At 43.4% G+C, this 22712-nt stretch overlaps 2 protein-coding genes across 9 annotated transcripts in view; both read left to right on the top strand.

The window, feature by feature from the left end:
* The window catches only part of Dstyk (dual serine/threonine and tyrosine protein kinase), a 47686-nt gene extending 43730 nt beyond the window's left edge, over positions 1 to 3956 (top strand). For all 3 annotated transcript variants that reach the window (XM_057769964.1, XM_057769965.1, XM_057769963.1), the window contains one exon: positions 311 to 3956. In XM_057769964.1, the coding sequence (XP_057625947.1) occupies positions 311 to 498 (188 nt within the window). In that variant the 3' untranslated portion in view covers positions 499 to 3956. The remainder of the gene's footprint in view (positions 1 to 310) is intronic.
* Positions 3957 to 13332: 9376 nt separating this feature from the next.
* The window catches only part of Rbbp5 (RB binding protein 5, histone lysine methyltransferase complex subunit), a 28470-nt gene continuing 19090 nt past the window's right edge, over positions 13333 to 22712 (top strand). For 4 of the 6 annotated variants that reach the window (XM_057769300.1, XM_057769299.1, XM_057769296.1 and 1 more), the window contains exons 1-3: positions 13333 to 13478; positions 19318 to 19343; positions 20622 to 20794. In XM_057769300.1, coding sequence (XP_057625283.1) covers positions 13460 to 13478; positions 19318 to 19343; positions 20622 to 20794 — 218 coding nt within the window. In that variant the 5' untranslated portion in view covers positions 13333 to 13459. Of the gene's footprint in view, positions 13479 to 18629; positions 18970 to 19317; positions 19344 to 20621; positions 20795 to 22712 lie in introns of those variants that run through there. The other 2 variants (XM_057769301.1, XM_057769298.1) reach the window with 2 other exon arrangements.

The raw sequence follows: 22712 nt of genomic DNA, 5'->3' as shown, positions 1-22712 counted from the left end.
GTAAGAGCCACCAAATGCTTTAACTCCCTCCTCACAGTACAGCAGGACACACTCGTGCTCTGGCCACTGCACAGCATGACAACGTTAGGCAGACCATCATAGAATGCAGAAAGGACGCTGTAAATCAAATCTTTGCTACTGGACAGCACTATATTATTTCAAAAATGGTTTCTTTTAGTGTTGGGTTTTCTAAGCCAGTGTTGGTTTTGCCATTCCTGTTAGGTTATAATCTAGGTATCTGCAGTGGGAACCCGAGCTCTCTGCTCTCCCAGCTCTCCTTGATTGGCTGTATTTCCTTGCTCTCTTCTAGGGACCCGTCCAGAGCGTCTTCCTGTGTTTGATGAGGAGTGCTGGCAGTTGATGGAAGCATGTTGGGATGGTGACCCCTCTAAGAGGCCTCTCTTGGGCATCGTCCAGCCTATGCTCCAAGGCATTATGGACCGACTTTGCAAGTGCAGTTCTGAGCAACCAAACAGAGGACTAGACGACTCTACTTGAAGACCAAGACCTTTCTCTTTATTCTGTTCCTTCCTTCCCTCTCACCTTTAGGCCATGGGGAGAATCTGTCATTTGTTTATTAAGGGAGCTCCTAAGGGAATTGGTGCTTGTTGACAACTCAAGACCTTCCTGGGCAGAGATAGCTCCTGGACCCTGAAGCACTCAGTGGCTGTTTTAGGATTCATACTGCCTCACACTATCTCTTTAGCAAAAGATTGTGTCAGATGTGTAAACGCTGAAGAATGTGATGTTCTGGCCTCAGAACTGAAAGGAGGCAACCGCTAGCACTGGCTGTTCACGGCCTGTGTTTCTAAACCCGGTGGGACACCGCAGTGCAGGGACTGAAGCTATCATCGCCATGACTTCAGCTCTAGGTCGGAACAGCTCAGTTATCCAGTGGTGGAGAGCACTTAGAAAACATGACATTAGTTCAGGACTGTATGATTATAAGGGCAAAAAAAAAACAAAAACAAAAACAAAAAAAAAAACATCCCAGCCAAATATACCTTGTGGTTGCCTGGTTCTTGTTCTCTGTAACCAGGATCTCAGGTTGTAAGTCAGAAGCCCCAGAAGGCAGCTGGGTGTGAAGCTGTCTGCCCTCACAACCCAGTGTTTACATTTCCAGGGCCAGGGAGCCCTGGTTTCTTCAGGGCAGGGCTAACCCAGAACAGAATCTCTTTGATCCTTGGGTTTTTTTCCCCACCTCCTACCCTTCTTTTGCCTCAAAAAGGGGGGACTACTCCAGATATCATAGTAGTTGGGCTGAGTGTCTGATTAAAAATAGACTATAATTGTGTTGTTGTTTTAATGGGATATAGCCCAGGCTGGCCTTAAAAATCTTATCCTTCTGCCTCATGCTCCAAAGTGCTGAGATTGCAGGTATATACTGCCATGCCCAGCTTTTAACTGTACAGCTCTCTCTCTTATCTCCTTCCTCAGTGCTGGGGGTCAGCCCCACAGCCGCAGATCTGCTGGGAACTGCTCTCATGTTCACACGCCAGCTTCATAGAGCTTTCAAAGTTCACCTTACTACTAGGCCCCGTGAGCTGATGAGGATGTGACTGAGCATACTGGTCTCCTGCTACAGCTCTTCAGAAATGCCATGCAGTGCTTTCTCCATGCAAACTGTAACAGACACGTTATAGGCCCAGTGTCTCTGGGTGTGTTGGCTCTAGCCTCACTTTGGTAGAATGCTTAGTTTAGCTCTCAGGATTTTCACATCTACTCAGCTATACTTAGGTACTCTGCTCTGAGCATTAACTTGTCCTCTGGAGACAGAAGGGTGTGCAGGAAGCCAGGTGTCAGGAAAGAAGGAATGAGCCGTCTCTACGAGTTAGGTCTACTGTGTGAAACCAAGAGGTCTGTGTGGTGGGAGGACTGCTGCCCTTGTTCTGAACTCTGATACAGAGACTGCAGTTCTAGCATGGACACCATATTCCTAGCATTCTTTGCACATATTAGCTCAGACTCAGAAATGGGAGGTTAGATTTTGTTTTCCCCATCCAGAGTCCATTTTCAGTCTCCTGTCAGATTGTAGGTTCTTTTTTTTTATCTTTAATTTTTAAAAAGAAGATTCCCTCCATTTTTTCTGCCCAATGAGAGGGAGAGGCTAATGCTAAGTGAGGAGATAAGGAGTAGTTTTGTAGTCATTCATAAAAAAGTATCTGAAAAAGTCCAAGATATTCTTGAAAGTGTCCGGCCGGGCAAGCCAAAGGCCACATGAGGGTATGTGGTGGTGGTATTTCAATACTCAGCTGGCTGAGTATGTGAACACATGTGTCTAATTTGTGTGTATTTTACTTTATAACATTGTAAGCTAATTTTGGATTGTTTTTTGGCATCTGTTATTATTTTAGTGATAAAATGCCATGAAATGTACTGTACTGTATATTACTTGGGAAGACACTAGGTCCTCAGAGAAGTGTGGTGGCACTTAGCACAGGGCTTGATAGGGCCAAAGTTTTGAAGATTTACCTCCAGGCTAAGGGAGGAAGAAGGGTGGCATAAAGAGTTACCTTCAGCCGGGCGGTGGTGGCGCACGCCTTTAATCCCAGCACTCGGGAGGCAGAGGCAGGCGGAGCTCTGTGAGTTCGAGGCCAGCCTGGTCTACAATAGCTAGTTCCAGGACAGGAACCAAAAAAAGCTACGGAGAAACCCTGTCTCGAAAATCCAGGAAAAAAAAAAGAGTTACCTTCAAAAAAATTTCCATAGGGGGCAGTTTACTGTAGCCCTTAAGTGACCACCTGGCTGCTTCTTAGGAGCTGAAAGCCTGGCTACTAATTTTGCTGTAGAATGGAGGGGCAGGCTCTCCTACAGAGCAATCAGAAGAAATGTTGGCAGAGTCTGGCCCCTGCACGGCTCTCCTGTGCCCTTGAGCGTGGCAGCACAGCTGAGTCGCTTCTGACTGAGCAGTCTTCACTGCTCTCAGAAAGTGGACTGCTCTGGTTCTTCCCAGACCAAAGAGAGTCACTTCTGACTCCATCCACTCTAAGGGACAGGGCTAGGCAACCACTGGGTCAAAATATTAACACTAAAGCTCAAGGAACCCGAGAAAGGGTGCATTACTACACAGTTAGAGCAGGAGCACAGTGAGCTGGACTTTGTCAGATCCCAGTGCATTCCGTATTTTCGCTTGAGCTCTCAGACAGGTTAGAGCACTCAGGGCAGGCCTAGTTCAGTGGAGAATGCGCTTGGCACACACATGGCCTTGGGCTCAGTGTCCAGTACCAAAACAAAACACAGAGGTCAAAGAGGGCTGGAAAGTCAGTGTTCTTCCTGACAGAAGCGGCGTGGGCGGTAGGGCTGTGAAGTGCCAGCTGCACTAAGTGACACTTTATTTTGTTGTTGTTGTCTTATTTAGCACTGAGAAGCCCAGGGGATGGGTCAGTACAGTCACACTTAGGGAAACTGAGGCACCTCTGATCTTGCTCTGGAGAGATGCCCCTCTTGTTTGATCTAGCTTACTGGGAGGTTTCCCGACCCCATGTTGTGTCAGGATGGATTAATGGCCTTGGGAAGTGTGGAGCTGCTGAAAGTGTTCAGAGCATGCATTTTGCATTTTCTGGGTCAAACCGTCCACATTTTCCTTAAAAGAAAATGAGGATTTAGTCTTCTAGGTGCTGCGGTATGTGGGGTAGAGCTAGTGTGATATTGGAGTGGCCTTACGGCACCCGCACTGCAGACTCCCCTAGAAGTTTCAGGTGGTACTGTTGCTCTTAAGAGCCGAACTCCATCTGCTCTGTTAGCAGCGCCTAGTGTGATCGACATGGAGGAGACTGGGAACGCCTGGCAGCTGGGGTTGCTGGGGAGGAAACTTAGTCTGGATGGCTTGCTGGTTTTTTTGTTTTATTTTTTATCTTTATGTAATATTTTTGTTTTAAAGAACTAATGTCTATTACAGTATTATATAAAAGTGTAACATACTAAGTGTGTAGAATAAAGTGCAATAACAAAAACTACTTTGACACAAATCTCAGCCTCTGTACCCTCCTTTTTTGCGCAGTGTGGCTCTTTCTGTGGCAGTGTTGGAGTGGGACCTTGTTACATGTTTGTATTTGCTTATTTTGAGAGACACAGCCCTAGCTTTCGTCTTCATTTGGTGTCATTTGAATGGCTGTGCCAGGCTCTGTGGATCTTCTGTAAGCTGGTAAGATGTGGGTGGCAGGTGTGCTGCATAGTAAAGACCACATTTATGTTTCAGGGCTATCCGTTTGGCTTCAGCTTTTCCTTGCTCACAGGATGCTCCCAAGCCCTGCTCCCTCCATGACCTGCTTGTCCTTCCATTTTGGGAGACTGTTGGAATACTCCCGACTCTCAGCTTTGTTGCCAGCCTCACACTTTTCTCCCTTGAGCTGGTTCTACACCTGTCTGCAGCTTTCCTTGGCAGGTATCCCACGACTCTGGAGTCTCTAACACAATCCAGGTTTTACCTTCACAGCTTCATACAGTGGCCTCTCTGGGCCTCCATGCAGGACACATACCTGGCTTCAGGAGCTTTCCTTGACTGTCAAGGGAGACTCCACAATCAGTCTCTCTCTCTCTCTCTCTCTCTCTCTCTCTCTCTCTCTCTCTCTCTCTCTCTCTCTCTCTCAATCTTCGACTCTAAAGCCAGAACCATGTAGCTGGCTGAAGCTGCCAAGTTCTGGTGTTTGATGGGGCTGGAACTTGGTCTTCTATTCAATTACAGTTGCATCAGTTTTTTTTTTTCCTTTTTAAAGATTTATTTGCTTATTATGCATACAGTGTTTGCCTTTGCCTGCACACCAGAAGAGGGCATCAGATCTCATTATAGATGGTTGTGAGCCACCATGTGGTTCCTGGGAACTGAGCTCAGGACAGCTGGAAGAGCAGCCAGTGCTCTTAACCACTGAGCCATCTCTCCAGCCCTTTGCTTTAGCTCTCCATTGTTGATGGATTCCTTCACTACTTCAGCTTTTCTTTATTCCCTTTTCACAAGACGGAAGCTTATCTGGGTGGGGTCTTGCCCTGAGGTCACCACACCCTTTATTCCATTTAGTGACAGGCTTTTCTTTAAACATTTTCATCTCCACAAGAACTGGCCTCACTCTGATTACACTTCCTGGTGCTCCCTTTCTCCTCAAACTGGCCATTTTGTATTTTTCTTTGTCCATCTTGCTCCTTTTCATGAGAGATCTGCATAAGAGTGGTTATTAATGACCACCCGACACAGTCAGTACTGGGCTGTCTTGAAATCTCCTCTGCCTTGAAGTCTTGGATTAATGAAGATTCTTCAATTTTGCTTCTGTCAGTTTTAGGACAAGGGCAAAACCCAGCCACATTATTTACCAAAATATGACAATATCTCTAGGCTACTTACTAATATTCTTCTTCCCCTCTGAAACTTCTTGAGCTGGCCCCCCACAATTCAAATCATCCTTAGCACTGTCTTCCATGATCCTACTATGATGCCCATTAATCCCTGCTTAAGGCATCCAGCTTCTTTACTAGTCTAAAGTCCCAAAGTCTTCCGTATTCCTCCAACAAACAGCACAGTCAGGCCTATCACAGCAATACCCTAGTCCCTGGTACCAACTTCTGTCTTAGTCACTGTTCTGTTGCTGTGAAGAGACATCATGACCAAGAAATTCTTATAAAAGAAACAGCAAAGTTACTATGGGTGGCCATGCACAGACTAAAGTTTCTTAGGACCCTAGGGACAACTTGTACCTGGAAGAGCAAGCAATGCTCTCAACAACATAGTATATGCTAGAGGTAGCATTTCGAGTCAATGGAAAAAAAACCTATCTGATAAAACTGGTTATCAGTCTGCTCCTGTAACAACAACAAAAAAATAGAATGATTTATAATTAGAATACAGTTCTGGAGGCCAGAAAGCCCCAGGTCAAGGTGCAGACCAATTTGGTGCCTGGCAGGGACAATTCTGCTTCATAAATGTAGCCTTGTTGCTGCAGCTCATAGAGATGATTAACACTGTGTCTTCATAATGGAAGAGCAGAGGATAAAAAGGGACAAAGGCTGTGCCCTCTCATGCTAGAAGAGATGGAATAGCCCAGTGGTTATTGTAACAAATGCCTAGCTATAAAATGAAGTGGCTGACCTCTAGGAGCTACATCTGGGTCATCTAGTAAAGAAGCGCCAAGGAGGCTGAGTGGTGGTGGTGCAGGCCTTTAATTCCAGTACTTGGGAAGTAGGAGCAGGCAGATCTTTGAGTTCAAGACCAGCCTGGTATACAAAGTGAGTTCCAGGAAGCCAGGCTACCCAGAGAAACCCTGTTTCAAAAAACCAAAGTGGAGGGCAGTACACAAGGTAAGATAAAACAGGCTCTACTTCAGAGAGAAGGGGCCAGGGAAGAACAACAGAAAGCCACAAAAAGAACCGTGTTACACCACCTGGTCTGAAGAGGCAGGGGAAGCAGAAATCCAGGGAGTCCTGATAAAAAGGCAGCAGTCCTAACCGCAGGACAAGCCCTCAGCCGTCAGAAGTCTCCAATCCGGCTGCAGGGCTTGCTGAAGCTCTGCCTTCTCAGTGGGGTGGGTCAGCAATGAGAAGAGCTCCCCTGGCTCAGGGGCTGTGTGAGGGCACCATCTTGAGACAGAATCCACTGTTCAAACCTGAGCTATCCTAAGGGCCAGAGAAAAGGAACAGTCTTAAGTAATGGTGCCTTAATTAAACTTACTGTGGCCCCAAGGCAAGAGGTAGGTAGCCCTGGGAAACAGCCATGAAAAACAGGAGGGCTGGGCACCGGCCAGCTGAAAAGTCCAGCTGGCATGGGACTGAAGCAGTGAAGCGTATGAAGAAATATGCCCTTGCCCTGGGTCTGCGGATGAAGACCTCATGCGCTCAGAGTAACAGCGGGTGGGTCATCCTTTGGCTTTCCCTGGAGAGACCTGAAACTCCCACAGACCCCTTGGTATCGACAGCTGCCTCCCTTTAGCAGGGTGATTACTGCTTAGAGGGCTCCGGAAGTGTGGAGTAAGTTCACTAGTACAGAGCTTAGTGTGTGCTTAATTCTGCGAATGCCAGCATAATAGGGAGAACTCCCAGCTAGAGTACTAGCCACATATGATCTGGAGAGTTTGGAAAGTCAGAAAACCTATCTGGTCCAAAGATGGAAAAGCTAAGCGTGTCCAGCAGCGGCCCCTAGTACACAAAGAACTACAGACAGCGATGGTGGCCATCGCATACATATTCCATGTGCACACCCATAAATCCCAGGGAAGATGAGAGTCCACAAGTTGCTCCTCCATCCATAGATACTGGCAGACTTCAGTATTCAAGACCCAGCCGGAAAGAAGCTAACCCAACACTCCATCGTTTTTAACTTTCTTTCCTTTTACTGGGGGGGGGGTACCCCTTCTTTCTCTTACTGTACTCTTCTCAGTAAAGTATGTTTTTGGTTTTCCTTCATGCATGTACCTCATTTTAATTACATATTTTTCTTATTGTTTGGCAATTTTCTTTCATCTTCCCTGACAATTTCCCTTTTTTTTCTGTCTACTATACTTTTAGTAGTATTTTGACTTTATTCCATTGCTTTTTAAAATCTTTATCTTTTAACTTTTTTATTCCACTACTTATGTTTATCTAATTTTGGTTACAATTTTTTTCTTCCTTGGGAAACCTTGTATTCCTTTTTAAAATTTCTTGCTCTTTTCTCTTCCCCTTCATAATATTCTTCACTATTCTTCTCTTGTTTTTCCTGTCTTTTAAGATGATTTAAATTTTTCTCATTTTATTATGTATTTGGGTGTTTTGCCTGCATGTATGGTCTGTGCATCACATGAGTGTAGGGCCCATGAAGGCTAGAAGAGGGTGCTGGATCCCCTGACAGTGGAGTTATTGATGGTTGTAAGCTGCCATGTGGGTGCCAAGAATTGAACCAGGGTCCTCTGGAAGAGCAGCCAGTGCTCTTCACCACTGAGCAATCTCTACAGTCCCTGCTTTTCTTTATTTGACATTGCTTCTCCTCTCTTCTTCACTTCCCCTTCCCCTTTACTTGATCTCATTCATTTATTATTTCTACATGTACACTAAATTTCTAACTCACTATACTCTACATTAATTTTACCATGTTCTGTTTCACGGCTATTGGTGAGCTATTACTGGTTTGCAACAGATTTTAAGTGTATTTCTCTATTTTGTGTGGTTTGATGTTGTTACAGCAATTTTTTTTCTTCTCTCTAAGTGGTACTAAGCATTGAATACCCCCTCCCAGAGTAGTTTGCTCACTAAAAAGATTCCCCAAGTACATCAGGAGAACTAAGCACCACGGCTAGGCACCAGCATGGCACAATTAATAGACACTAGAGCCGGGTGTGAGTTTAAAGAGACATGAGAGGGGTGCAAGAGAACAAAGTGGATTGGGAGTCACAGAGATTTAGATAAGAAGGAAAATTGGACTAGGAAACTAGAGTAAGTGAGCCACAAAAACAGGGTGTATATTTTGAGAATGGGGTGCTTGAAATTGAAATCTCAAAGGCGGTGCGGGCTTTTGTTTGTTTGTATTTTGGTGGCCACAGCATTATGTCCCTGCAAGTGAGAGGCTGGAATGCAATAAAGAGCAATCAGAGAGGTCACTGGAGGAGAGAAGGCAAGAAGCCAGGGAGTCAAGGTGATGTAATAAACTGCCAGGTTGTTGAGGTCACCAAGGTGATGACAGGAATAGAGTCAAAAGGAAGACAAGTGAGGCCCTGAACAGACAACACATTGTGAAGAGCGGAGGAAAGACTGGAAGCCAGCAGCAAGGGGGAGGAGGGGTAGTGTCACTTGGTGGCAGTGCTTTAAAAGGACAGGGATTTCTTTTCTCAGGAAGGGGGAGAAGAAATGGTTTGAGAGAGGCTTCGGTGGGAGCCATCACAGTTATACAGACCTTAGGAAGGGAGAGCATGTCTTTTCCCAGGGAGGCAGGAACAGATGTGTACTCCAGGTACGGCAATGATGAGAGACCAAAAACCAAGTTTACATAAGTCCGGCTTGGTGAAGTGACAAGCTTATTGGGAACACTTACCAGAAGCATGGGTGAGTTGAAGGCCACTGCTTCACCAGAAAGCCCGCTTAGGCACAGTTGATGACAAAGAACACCCCATCACCGGAGAACTAAACTTGCAGCCAGCTCCACTGAACAGCCTCCTCTTCCCCCTACAATCATCCATGGCTTATATAACCCTGGGAACCTGGTACATTTCTGAGTGTTCTGAGCCTTACACATTTCCATAGCCTTCAAGGTTACTATGTAGACTACAGCAGCCTCAAATTCAGAGATTCATCCATCTGTCTTTCCTGGGAGCTGGGAGCAAAGGGGTGCATCGCCATGCCTGGAAGCTTGCTGGGTCTTAGAAGCCTTTTCCTCTAGGAGGGGAAGTTCAGAGGAAATGGCTCTCCAACAGAAGGTGAGAACTCAATTCTACTCTAATTAAAAATCTAGAATTAGGGGTGATGGGTGATAGTTCAGAGTATGAAGGCACCTGTCACCAAGCTAGATAACCTGAGTTCAATTCTTGGGACCCATGTAGTAGAAACAGAGCTGACTCCTTCCCCAAGATTGTCCTCTGATAGCCACAGGTATGCCATAGACACATTACCTACAGACACATAATAAGTAAATAAATAAATAAAATATAAAAAATTTAATCTACAAACGAGGCTAGAGCATCAGTAGGACACTGTCTAGCATGCACAATGCCTTGGGTTCTGCTGCAGTGAAAACAGATGTCCATGTTAAGAGGAATGCTAGGGTTAAGTTCCTACAGCCAGGAACACTGAAGAAGGTAGAAAACAGAGCTTTGCAGCTGGCTATGAGTCAGCCAAGCTGACCAGATAAGAGGAAGGACAGGGATTCTGAGAAAAACAAGGTCAGTGTCAGCAGGCTGGCTGGCTCCCACTCCCATGGAAGCCCCTCCCCCGCTATCTACAAGCTACGTCTGCGCTCTCATAGATTCTCATCTCTGGTACAGCTAGTTCTAACAGATGGACCCGCTACCTATTCCAGAGAGGAAACTGGCCCAGACCACCTCATAGACAAGGAGCTGGGTGTGAGGCAACCAGAGATGACTGCAGCTGCAACTTGGTAGCTGTGATGGGACTTAGCTCCCTGCCATGATAAAAACCACAAGCTGTCCACAAAAGATTAAGACCAAGAGACCACAGTCTAATAAATGACTGGCAGACCCCACCAAGGTCTGAGGTCCATAATACCCACAAGGCTGATGTCTAATGAGTAGTGACCCGCAGACAGCCAAGGTCAACAGCTAACAAAGAGTCAAAATACCTAGGGCAGCTGAGAGGCAAATATGTGCTTCCTCCTGCCAGTCAAGAAAGATGGGCATCAGGAAGGAGGGTGAGCCTCATTCCATCGGTCTGGAAAACGGATCTCAGGAAACTCAGGCTTGTTTCTTGTAATTGAAATTATATTAAGCGAAATTTTTCAAGAGAGAAAATTTGATCCAGTACGAGAGGAGAGGGTAAACTTAATGCTGACTCGTTGCTACCTGGGATTCTGATTGTAATTGTCTAGTTGGTTCCTAGCAAGAAAGCAGAGGTAGGAATAGTTCAAGAAGATGAAAGTCCCAAAGATGGAGTAGTTGCTAGGAATGGGGTGATACCTGAGAAAGCTAGACATGGAAAATCTGAGCACATGGAAACTTTCCGTCTGTCTCTCCTTTCCCTTTCTATGACGTCTTGCCTCTCCCCTCCATTCTACCTCTCTCCTCTCCTTCCTTCTTCCTCTCCTCTCCTCTCCCTCCCTGATACCTTTTTTAAGTTTATTTTTTGAGGAAGCATCTTGCTATATAGCATGGCTCAGGTTGGCCCTGAACTTCAGGTCCTCCTACTTCAGTCACCCAGATGCTGGGATTGAAGCTTGCACCATGCCACCCTTGGGTTGTCTTTAAAAGCTTTAACATTTGCCACGGCTAGTAGTTCCTTTTTTTCCTATGAATGAATTAGCTTTGCAAGTAAACAATAGAAAAGAAACGCTTTCCTCATATTTCTAAAGCTTCTTGTCACAAAGCTGTACAAAGTGCTTCTTTTTGTTTTTGTAATGCTGAGGACTGAACCCACGGTCTCACACATACTTGCTAGGCGAGGGCTGGCTCTATGGAGGAGCTGCATTCTCATCCCCAAAAGGGGGGCTGCACATTGTGACCAGGCTGTCCTTAGACTAACTAGTTTGAAGTCACCCTTTATGGCCCTTGAGTACTGGATTCCAGCTGTGCGTGGCTACATCTAGCGGAAGGTAGTGCTTACAATTATTTAATTTTCATACTTCTGCTGTCACTTCTGAGAGGCAGGTTTACTTTAAAAAAACTGAATATGTGAGAGATGAGGGCTTCTTACTGGTAAGAAGCTTTGTCATCTATTGATAATATATTCCTTCTTTATTAGGAATAGTAGAGCATGTTTTCAACAAGTAATCGGAGTAAAGCATAAACAGTATTGGAGACAGCAATGACTGATAAACCAAATTACTGCTGGTCACTTCCTGCATAATCTGTGACCACAACAAGCTCCTGGGGTTTTCCCATAAAGAATTTGCTTTTATTTACAAATGAACACAAAAGCTAGAACATATTACAGATTTTTGAGATCATATCAACATAAACTATTCTGCCGATGATAATAATGAAAAGTTCAAGCTCTCCGCTTTTCAAAATTTTTCACTGTTTCAATTATATGACAACTACAGATATTACTGCAAGGAATAGCTATGTGTGTGTGCATGCGTGTGTGTGTGTGCGTGCACCCACGTGTAGGCACGTGTGCACACATGTGTCCATCATCGGCCATGTATTTTGAAGTGAATGGCATCTATCCCTATGTACTTCTCTTCTCAGTTTTCTGCTCTCCAGGGAATTCAGAGCTGTGCTGTCACTGTCCTTGTTTCCTCTCTAACAACATTGACTCTAGTTCTCCTGACAGTAAACATGGCCTGCAATTGCATACACTTCTGAGAGTGACTTAATCCCTGTCTCAGACCATCCGCAGCCCTCTGCTGCAGTTCTCCACACTGACTGTATGCTGGAATCACATAGAGCTTTCAAACACACTCATGTTATCTAAGCCCGCCAGAGAATTTCATGGTTGACTGTGAAGCAGAAGTGTTCCAGGCAGAGATCCCCCAACCCCTATCTTCTCCAATGGTGCTTCAGGGGGCAAGTGAACTATACTCCAGTCCAGAATTTCTGATTTTCAATTTGGAAGAGAGATAAGTACTAGCTGGCCTAATGCATGGAGAACATAAAATATCTTTTTTTTTTTTTTTTTTTTGAGACATGGTTTCTCTGTGTTGCTTTGGAGTCTATCCTGGAACTAGCTCTTGTAGACCAGGCTGGCCTCGAACTCACAGAGATATGCCTGCCTCTGCCTCCCAAGTGATGAAATTAAGATATTTTAATGAGAGGGAAGTTCAGCGTGGCTAAGAACCAGTTCTTTTTTTTTTTTTTTTTTTTAAACAAAGTCACAATAACAGGTGCAAACTGCTCCAGGCCCCTTCAGCACAGAAATTCAGATTCCCCGTTCTGGCAGTTAATAGTAATAATAAGCTCTAACTAACCCTCACAAAGTACAGCCCACCAATACAATTTTTCATCAAAGTAGAATACAATGAATTACAAGACATTCAATGTATAGAATACTATGAAACAAAACCACTGCTCATTCATTATGAGAGATAATCACATATATGCTAGTTCCCCAATTTAGAGATTTTAAAATATAAAAGTATGCATATTATAAAATTGACAAAACACAGCAGCACATCTTTAGCCTGGACTTCTTTGAAGTCCATGCTTTATGGTCTGTGGCCTTCTCATATACTTCTTAAACCCAACGTCTCTGAAGCTGTGCTCATCCATCTACCTTGTCCAAGCTGTTTCTTTTGGTGTCCTATGCACTAGTAAACGGAGCCCCCAAAGTCAAGACACGGCTTGTGTCAGACTTATTACCTCCCTTATCTCCACATACAAAACCACGTCAAGGAGCTCCAATACTCAAACACTAGGGGCCGACCTTTCCCGCTTTCTTGCCTTAGAAAGACTCATCCGGAACCTTTCTTGCGGAGTCACAGGCCACCGCCGGGACAACCTAAGGAACACACAGCACAGTAAGCGTTAGTGGGTTAGTGATATGCCTGAAATCTCTCGCTCGCTTACATGGTCCCGGAGAGAAAAGCCTTGCGTTTTTGCACTTTTTTCGAGTTCTGACCGACGACGACATTTTTCTATTTAAAAAATATTATAATTTGTTGTTTCCAAAAAGCGTTTAATCTTTTTTAAAAATTAGGGATAAATGTAGACAGCTACGTAAAACGAACAAGGAAAGCGGGGGAGGAAAGCGGAAGCCGCGGGGCCTTCTAAATCCGAAAGTCTCCGGAGCTAGCGCCAGGCTCTTCGCGGCGCCCCCCACTTAGACGCGGGGCTTCTGAGCGGGTGGGGGAGAAAGAACTGTTGCCAGCGCGGAGACCAGGCGGCTAGCGTCCGCAGGGATGAACCTCGAGTTGCTGGGTGAGGAGGGCTGTGGCTGCGCGTTAGCTAACGCTTTGGTACTGGAAAGGAGGGAACCGGGCGGGAAGGATCGCAGGCTGCAACCTTAGGGACACTTTTCTTAGATGATTCATTGGATGCTCATGGTGTGGAGTTGCAGCAGCTGGAGGAAATCCAGCTACTGTCCGGGAAGAATGCATTACCTTTCCGAAGCCGCTTTCAGATCAGTTGTGGAGTCATAGGCGCACTTTTTGACTGAGCTGTGATTTCGAGGATCGCAGGTGCTGAAGTAACAGAGCAGGCAGGATCAGAGTTTTTGGAGATACAGTCTGAGGCGGAGTGACCTATGGTGAAATTGTGAAGACTTGTCACGGAATCGGGTACCTAGTAGAGTAACTCTTACTAGAAATGTGTTATTTAATCAGATTTTATTTTGAAAAAAGAAGTAAGAGTGTTGTGACTGAGCACTAAGTGACGTAGTTGGCACATAGAATCTGGTTATCTTGACTTCCAGTTTAAGGTCCTTAACTGTAGAGAGGTGTGGATTACCGTTATTCTCGCTGTGTCTTTAAGTCATTGACTCCCAACTCCTTGTCCACATTGGTATTTTCTTGTGGCCCTCTATGAGGTAGTTTTAACATTGCAGCTTGGCGACGTCTGTTTTCAAGAGCTCCTATATGACTTGGCTGCCCTTAATGGTAAGGGACAGAGGGTTATAAAGATCACTTTTAAAGTATTCTTTCTCTTCAGGTAGCTTTTTAGAGTGTGCATGCATGCATGTGGATATAATGCTGAAAAACTAAATATGAAAATATGTGGAAGATGTGTATGAAATAAGCCATCAGTGAGAGTTTTTTTTTAATTTATTATTTTATGTGTCTGGACATTTTGTCTGTATGTATGTCTGTGCATCAGTTGGGTGCCTGGTGCCCAGGAGGCCAGAAGAGAGAACCAGAGCCTCTGGAACTGGAATTACAGTTGGTAGTGAGCTGGGAATCAAACTTGGAACTTTTAGAAAAGCAGCCAGTGCTCTTAACCTCTGAGCCATTTCTCCATTACCCCCAGTGAATTTTTTTTCCCCTGCTTGTCCAAAATATGTATATTGTGAGAAAGAGATGATCAAGAGTTTGGACTGGTACTATTTTGTGGAGGCTCAGGGGCGACAGGTTGGACAGTTTGCTTTGTAAGGAAGGTAGGGCAGAGCCACTGACAGCTCAGTTGGAGCACAGATTTCTAAGTTTATCTGACAGTAATGTGTAGCTGAAACAATATAACACTAATTTGGAAGCTTCAGTGTGTGAGTGATAAGGAATGTGGAAGCTAGGACATGGAAAGAAAAAACGAAGAGGCAGTGTTGGCAGAATTTTAAGAATAGTGCTCCTGAGAAAATGAACCTAATAATAATAATAATCTCATGAGAAGATGAACCAATAGTAATAACAACAACAACAACAACAACACTACTGGTAAGATGGAAGGGCGTTTGAGAGAGAGCTTGGATATGTTGAGTGTAGGCTGAGAGCTTGGGAAACAAGTTTTGACTTCTGATCACCATTCATTGTGGTTTTAATGAAACCCGGTGGATAGGTGGAAGAGAAAAGATGAGAGGGTCAGAGAAGAAGATCGCCAGGGACAAGATCTTTTATTACTTATATTTGGAGGAAAAAGAATGAGCAGGTGATTATGAATTATATAACATATACAGTTCTTCCATGAGCTAGGCACATTTTCAGGTTCCTTCCATAGATTTTCCTATGTACAGCCACTAGAAGAGGATATGGGTTAATAGTTCCTTCCCGTAGACACTAATTGCAGAGCAGTTGGGACTGAAAACTGAGAAAAGGCTGTTCCATTTTATCCCTGGGCAACTTACACTCCTTAACAGTCTAAGATGAAGGTTGATTACAGTGATTTTAGGAAAGGGTGGGAGAAGTGGAGACCGAGAGCCTATCCTTGTTTATGAGAGGAAAGATGTTACAATAGTCCTTTTGAAGGTTTGCAGGTCCTGGGGAAAGTTCTTTCGAATGATACAGAAGGTTCCTAAGGGGGAAACTTAGGAATATTTAGCATATCTGACAATTAAAAAGAGGTCTGGGTCTTCAAAAGATAAACATCTCTGTAGAAATGACTGAGTTTTACCGTGAGAAAGTTACTGATTGTATATGAGGAGAAAGGAACAGAAGTGATGTGATTGTGGGAACACCGTGAAGGACATCTGGTCAGATAAGGAAATGAAGGAAGGATGATAGGTCGTGGGATGTGGCCACTCAGGTGGATCCTAGACTGGAGACTGATTTTACTTCTGTGACCATCTGACCACTTCTTGAGACGTTGCTGTGTAACAGGTGGCCCATGCTGGAGATACAAAAGTACTCAGACAGCCTCTCTTCCGTCCCAGGCACGTGCATTTAGGAAGTGCCACATCACCAGCCTGAGATAGGTTTTCAAACTCATTTTTTTCTATAAGTCATATTAAGAGATTTTGTTTTTAAAAATTAATTTTAAACTCTTTCTTTTTTCTTTTTTTTCTTTTTGGTTTTGAGACAGGGTTTCTCTGTGTAACAGTCCTAGCTGTCCTGGAACTAGCTTTTGCAGACCAGGCTGACCTTGAACTCACAGAGATTCACCTGCCTCTGCCTCCCTAGTGCTGGGATTAAAGGCATGCACCACCACTGCCAGCTAATTTTAAACTTTTTTATTTAGTGTGTGTGGTGGGGGTGGTTAGGGTGCAGGCAGCAACGCATATGCAGATCAGAGGACAGCATTGGGCAGTCATTTCTCTCCTTTCACCATGTGGGAAGTTCTAGAGGTCTAACTCAGCTCCTTAGACTTGACAGCAAGTCTCCTTAGCTATCTCACTGACCCAAGGAATAAACAGTCACAACCACTTTGTATGCACATGTGTAATTAGAATATTTTTGGCATGGGTGTGTCTGTGTGATGTATGCCTATGTTTGTGTGAGTGCACATGTGTGTGGGCCAGAGAAGTCGTGTATACAGAGGAATCGTGACTTTCTTTGTCATCCTTTGAGGCACAGTCTTTTCTATCAATGTGGAGCTCATGTGTTTCTGCTAAACTGTAACCAGCCCCCTTCAGTGCTTGAGTTACAAGCATGTGCAGGACTGTGATGGACTTCGTGGGTTCCAGGATCTGAACTCCAGGCCTCATGCTTTGCAGCAAGTGCTTTTAACCACTGAGCCGTCTCTCGGGCTCTAGAAGCTTTTGAAATTATACTTTATTTCTTGGTTTATTATTCTCTGATATTTCCTGCACTAATTTATTAAAATCTTGTCGTAATGGACTATGATGATTTATTCATTTGGGGGTGGGTTAAATTATACCAGCTGAAAACAGAATAAGATGCTGCTTTTGTCCTGGATAAAAACACAACCAGGAGAAGAGAAACAAGTAACTCTGTAATACAGAGCTTCAGTACCTTAGTACACTGTGGGGAATCCATATGAAAACAGCTAGTTCTGCACTGTTGGTGGGACTGATGTAAAATTTGGGGAAATTTTACAGAGGTACTGTTCAACTGAAAATACTGAGATAGAGATGCCAAACCAAGCAACCAATGAAAAGCTGGAACAGGAGCTTTCTGTAGGGTTACCTTCCAGTGGAGAAAACTATAGAAGCAAATGTTCTTAGGCATGAATGAGTGAGGGTGCAGGAAATGGTGTGTTTTGCAGCTGGTACTCGGCATGGTTAATTGAAGCTCTGGCACAGATGCTGACCATACAAGACAAAAGACAAATGAAAAGTGCTGGCCAGGGTCAAGTTGAGATTGCTTTTCAAGATTATACTTAGAGTTTTGTTCATTTTGTCCAGCTGAGAAGGGTTTTAAATGAATGAGTGCTGTTCTGCAGTTGTGGTAGAAGAAGTTAGACCTGCAGGTTTTCTGAAGGGTTGACTGAGGCAGGCTTGAGTAAGCCAGTTCTTACCTGTGGGACTTACCCTTTGTGACTAGCTCTCTTCACCTATAGTATTGAAGTGTGGAAATGCCTGTTTAGTAGTAGACTCAGTGCTGCCTCAGTCTCCTGAGTGCTAGGATTACATAAAGGTATTCATAACAATGCCTTTCTTGATGATTTTTCAATGTTTGTTCTTTGATTAAATATTTTGTGTGTATATGGTGTGGATACCTATTGTATGTGTGTCCATTGGTGCAGGTGCACGTGTTTGCTTATATATGAAGAGGCCAGAGGCTGATGTTGGTTGTCTTCCTCTTCCTGTCTTCAGATGGGGTCTGCCATTGAACCCAGAGGTCTCTGATTGGCTAGAGTGTCTGACCATTGAGTTCCAGGACCTGTCCTCTTCCCCTGCACATTCCCTGACCTTGGCCCTTTACATAGCTTTTGAGGCTCTGGAGTCCTATCTCTAGCCAAATGATTTTTAAAATTTTACATTAAAAATACATGTGTGTGTATGTGTGGTACATGTGGAGGTCAAAGAACAACCTGTGGGTGTTGGTTCTCCTTTTACTTTATGGGTCCTGGAGATTAAACTCAGGACTGCAGGCTTGGCTTTCAGCACCTTTACCTGCTCAGCCATCTTTATGATCCTGATTTTTGTTTTTAGTATTTAAATGAGTACGTGTGTTTGTTTACTTCTCAACCATGTGAATATAGTCTGATGATTGGGAAGACACACTGGCTGGATCAGTAAATGAAACAAACATGTCACCTTGTAGTATGTATAGTATTTTATTTTAAAAAACTTTGAGCAAATGTTTATGTGAATATATGTAAGTTTTTACTTTGTCAAGTGTTTTGAAGGCTGTTACCTTTTGATTGCACATTTCTTATGTATGTATGTGCGCACCAAGATGCCCTTGCCATGGTGCCCTTGGGGAAATCAGGGGACTCCCAGGAGTTGGCTTTTCCCTTCTGTGGGTTCTGGTGATTGAGCTTGGTCACCAGGCTTGCATGGCAAGTGCTTTTATTCCCCCGCCGCCCACGCCATCTTGCTGGCCCCTGTCTCCTCACTCCCCCTTTTCAGGTGGGTGCTATGGATACAAACTCAAGTGTTCAGTGCCTCCTGTCAAACACTCTAGCCTCTGAGCCAGCTCTCCATTTCTATGTAACACTTGTTCTACTTGAGTAACTTTAAAAACAATTTTCACTCTTGATATAGTTTAGCATTTGCTTTCAGTCCCTTTCATAACTGAATGTCTTACAAGCGGTTCTTTGGTTTTGTAAGATAGGACTCCTGGATAGGCAGTGAGGACAGTTGGTGACCCTGCATTCTAGAGGCTCACGGACTGTTCCAAACTCACAGTTTTATATTCTACTGCTGGAGAACTAGACTTATGGCTCCAGGGTTGTGGAGCTAGAGTCTTGTTGCTTAGGAGCTTAAGCGGAAGCTTATGGCTCTCAACTCAGCTTGCCAGCACAGCAGCACACAGCGGCTTCTGGGCTGCGTCCTTGGCTCTCTCGACTCCAGCTGCTAGGGCTAGTTGTTCTTCACTCTGTAGTCTGTCTGCCCTCTCAGGACACCTCCAAGCTGCACCAGGTGAGTTAGGATCCCTGACTTTCCACTTCCTGGGGTTTTTGAAAACAAACATGAGTGAGAGGAATCTTGCATTTTGACAAATCTCTTTAGTGTTACCTAAATAGAAGTTGGTTGAATTCACATCTGCTTCCGTACTCATCAGCTTTGGAATACTTTCCTGTATGCTTATGAAAGTAAGAGTTTGAGAAAGATAATGTCGTCTGCCTGTGGTGATGAGTAGTGTGACCTCATGGACGCCTGAAAAGGTGTCAGCCCCTCCCACTTGGCCAGTGAGCTGTGGACTGTTCGTGGGCTGCGGGTCCTTGTGTGATTTCTGTGTCATCCACATTCTTTCTTGCCTTCTTGCAGAGTCCTTTGGGCAGAACTATCCAGAGGTGAGTTTAGTTTTGTTGTTAATGTGTGGTAAACAGTGATTGCCTTTTATTTGATGATTAAATACTTAAATGTGTCACACACATACATTATTTACAGTGTTCTGTCTGCATGTACTCCTGCAGGCCAGAAGAGGGCACCAGCTCTCATTAGAGATGGTTGAGAGCCACCATGTGGCTGCTGGGAATTGAACTCAGGACCTTTGGAAGAACAGGCAGTGCTCTTAACCACTGAGCCATCTCTCCAGCCCTCCAGTGGTGGCACACTGCCTTTAATCCCAGCACTTGGGAGGCAGAGGGCGGTGGATCTCTGTGAGTTTCAGGCCTACAAGAGTGAGTTCCAGGACAGGCTTCAAAGCTACAGAGAAACTGTCTCAAAGAAAAAAAAAAGAAAAGAAATGTTTAACTTTGAGCAACAGGTAATATGCAATTTTGGCTGAAAAATTTCAGTAATTTTTTTAAATCTTAAGGTTCTTTTTTGTTTGTTTGTTTTTGTTTTTTGCTTTCCTGAGATAGGGTTTCTCTGTAGCTTTGGAACCTGTCCTGGAACTCGCTCTGTAGACCAGCCTGGCCTCGAACTCATAGAGATCCAACTGCCTCTGTCTCCTGACTGCTGGGATTAAGCATGCATGCAACCACTGCCTGGCGTTTTTTTGTTTGTTGTTTTGAGACAAGGTTTCACTATGAAGTTATGGCTTTCCTGGAATTCACTTTATAGACCAGGCTGTCCTCAAACCCAGTGATCTGCCCGCCTCTGCCTGCCCGACAAGGTTCATTTTTTTTTTTTAACTAAAAGAAAAAGATATTCACAACTTTAATTAAAGGACTTTTTTAAACAAATACTTCCATCATTTATACAGTAACTTTTTTGTGTACTTTACAAGTTTTGATGAATGTATTTATATAGTAATAATGATCACTATGTGTAATTAGCATTTGTAACATTTCCTGTGCTTCATTGTAGTTACTTTATAAAGCTTGACATTGATGTAAAATAATGTAATTTTTTAAAATGTCAATCACACAAGCTGTTTCATTGCGTTTACATTGTCCTGGAACCAAAGAACTCTTCTAGTTACTCCTGTAATACTTTGCTCATTGACCTCTAGAAATTTGTGTGAGAGATTGATCATCACTGTTTCCAAAGGTTTTGGTTAGCTCTTATAATTATTGTTTATTTTTGAAATCAATTTAAAAGGTGTAAGCACATTTGCAGAGATCATTTGTGCATGCATTGTCTTTTATGATGGCCTTTGTGTGTGTTTTGCATTTGTCTTGTAGGAAGCTGATGGAACTTTGGACTGCATCAGCATGGCCCTGACGTGCACCTTTAACAGGTGGGGCACACTGCTTGCAGTTGGCTGTAACGATGGCCGAATTGTTATTTGGGATTTCTTGACAAGAGGCATTGCTAAAATAATTAGTGCACACATCCATCCAGTCTGTTCTTTGTGGTAAGGAATTTTGATTTTATTTACTTTATTTTTTGTGGTATTGAAGATTGAACCCAGGTCCGCATACATTCTGGGCTAACACTACTACTGAGTTAAATAAATACCTCAGACCCATGATTTTTTTTTCTTTTTTTTAAATGTGTATAGGTATGTTTGCATGTATGTGTGTATGCATGTGTATGCATATGGAGGCCAGGGTTAATTTCAGGTATTGTAGATCTTGTAGGAAAGGCACCCCCGTCTTTCTGTGTGCAGACTTGAACTTAGTCCCTCATAGTTAAATTCTTATTTTTGCCATCATTTGTCCCCAGAGTCTAGGAAGTGCATTTGCCTCATCTCTGATACAAATGATCATGAATATTTTCTGAACACTACTTAGATGCCAGGCATTGGATTAAGAAATATATATAAACTCTAATTCTTTCAGTAGTTCTCTATAAGTAAAGACTTTATCCTTCCTATCATAGATGTGAAATTGAAACCCAGAAAAACTATACAATTCTCTAAGATCACACAGCTATAAGGTTAAGTAATGTTTAGGTTGTGAGCTTCTATTCTTTTTGCATTGGCTGCTAAGTTCTTCAATAAAAAGCATTTTTCATATTTGGGTTCATATTAATTTGTTTTCTTTATGTTCCTTTTGTCTTTCCTTTCTCTGATTCCTGCCTTGTGTGGGTTTTATATTGATTTAGTGTTTCTTTGTGTATCTTTTAGTGGTTACTAGATACAGTGTTATACACCTGATTAAGCACAGTCTAAAATACCCCAGGGTTGACTTTGCAACAGTTCAGAGCCCTTGCCTTCTTTCCCTTGATGCCTCTTTTGTATAAAATGTATTTCTCTTACACATTTCCTCTGCATATATTGTAACCAGCACAAGACAAATCTGTAGTGTTCTAAGATTCCATTTTATCTTTTTCTTTCCATTTAGAGAACTTGGTTTAGAGCCTCTTTGTTATTGTGGGTTTGTTTTGTTTTGGTTTTTTTTTTTTTGAGACAGGTTTCTACATAGCCCTGGCTGCCCCTCTCTATATAGACTAGGCTGTTTTTCAGCTCACAGAGATTCTCCTGCCTCTGTCTCAGGAGTGCTGGGATTAAAGGGGTGTGCCACCATGTCTGACTCCTGGTCTCTGTACAGTTTTTTTTTTTTTTTTATGAGAAATTGTTATCTTTGTGTTACTGTTTTTATATAGATGAGATGCCACTTTCCTATTACCACTTTTAAGACTTAAGATTGAGGATGTTTCTACATTCAATATATGCTTGTGTTTTGGAATTTTTATTTTTGTTTTATTAAGTTTTTTGATGTTATAATTATAGTTACATAATTTACCCCTTCCTGTTCCTCCCTTCAAACCCTTCCATGTACCACACCCCTTGCTCTCTTTAAAATTCATAGCTTTTTTTCTTTAATTTTTGGTGTGTGTGTCTGTGTACACACATACTCACACCTATTCATAAATATGTGAATACAACCTGCTCAATACATATGTTATTTGAATGTGTATGTTTTCAGGGCTGGCCATTTGATATTTGATAACCATTTTTTGTGCTCTTTCATGAGGAAGATTTTTGTTCTCAACCTTCCTTAGTTGCCTGTAGTTCATTGTCTATGGTTGAGAACTGTAAACTTTTCTCCATCCACGTTGGCATGTCTGTTGTCTTTGTTCATCCAGTGTTGGGCCACTGTGTTGGTGAGGCTTTATGGGTGTAGCTTCGTGATATTTCCTAGGAGACACAATCTCACAGCAAACTTCCCATTCCTCTGGTTCTTAGAATCTTTCTACCCCATCTTCTATAATGCTCCACCAGCCTTACATGCAGGAGTTGTGGTGCAGGTGTACCAGTTAGGACTGGGCTCCACTACTCTGCATTTTGATTGGTTGCAGTTTTCTGTAATGGTCTTCATCTGTTGCAG

The sequence above is a fragment of the Chionomys nivalis genome, chromosome 5, assembly GCF_950005125.1.
Source record: "Chionomys nivalis chromosome 5, mChiNiv1.1, whole genome shotgun sequence".
In the NCBI taxonomy this organism is placed as follows: domain Eukaryota; kingdom Metazoa; phylum Chordata; class Mammalia; order Rodentia; family Cricetidae; genus Chionomys; species Chionomys nivalis.
The sequence above is the reverse complement of the archived record's forward strand: the minus strand, read 5'-3'. Positions and strand labels throughout refer to the sequence as shown.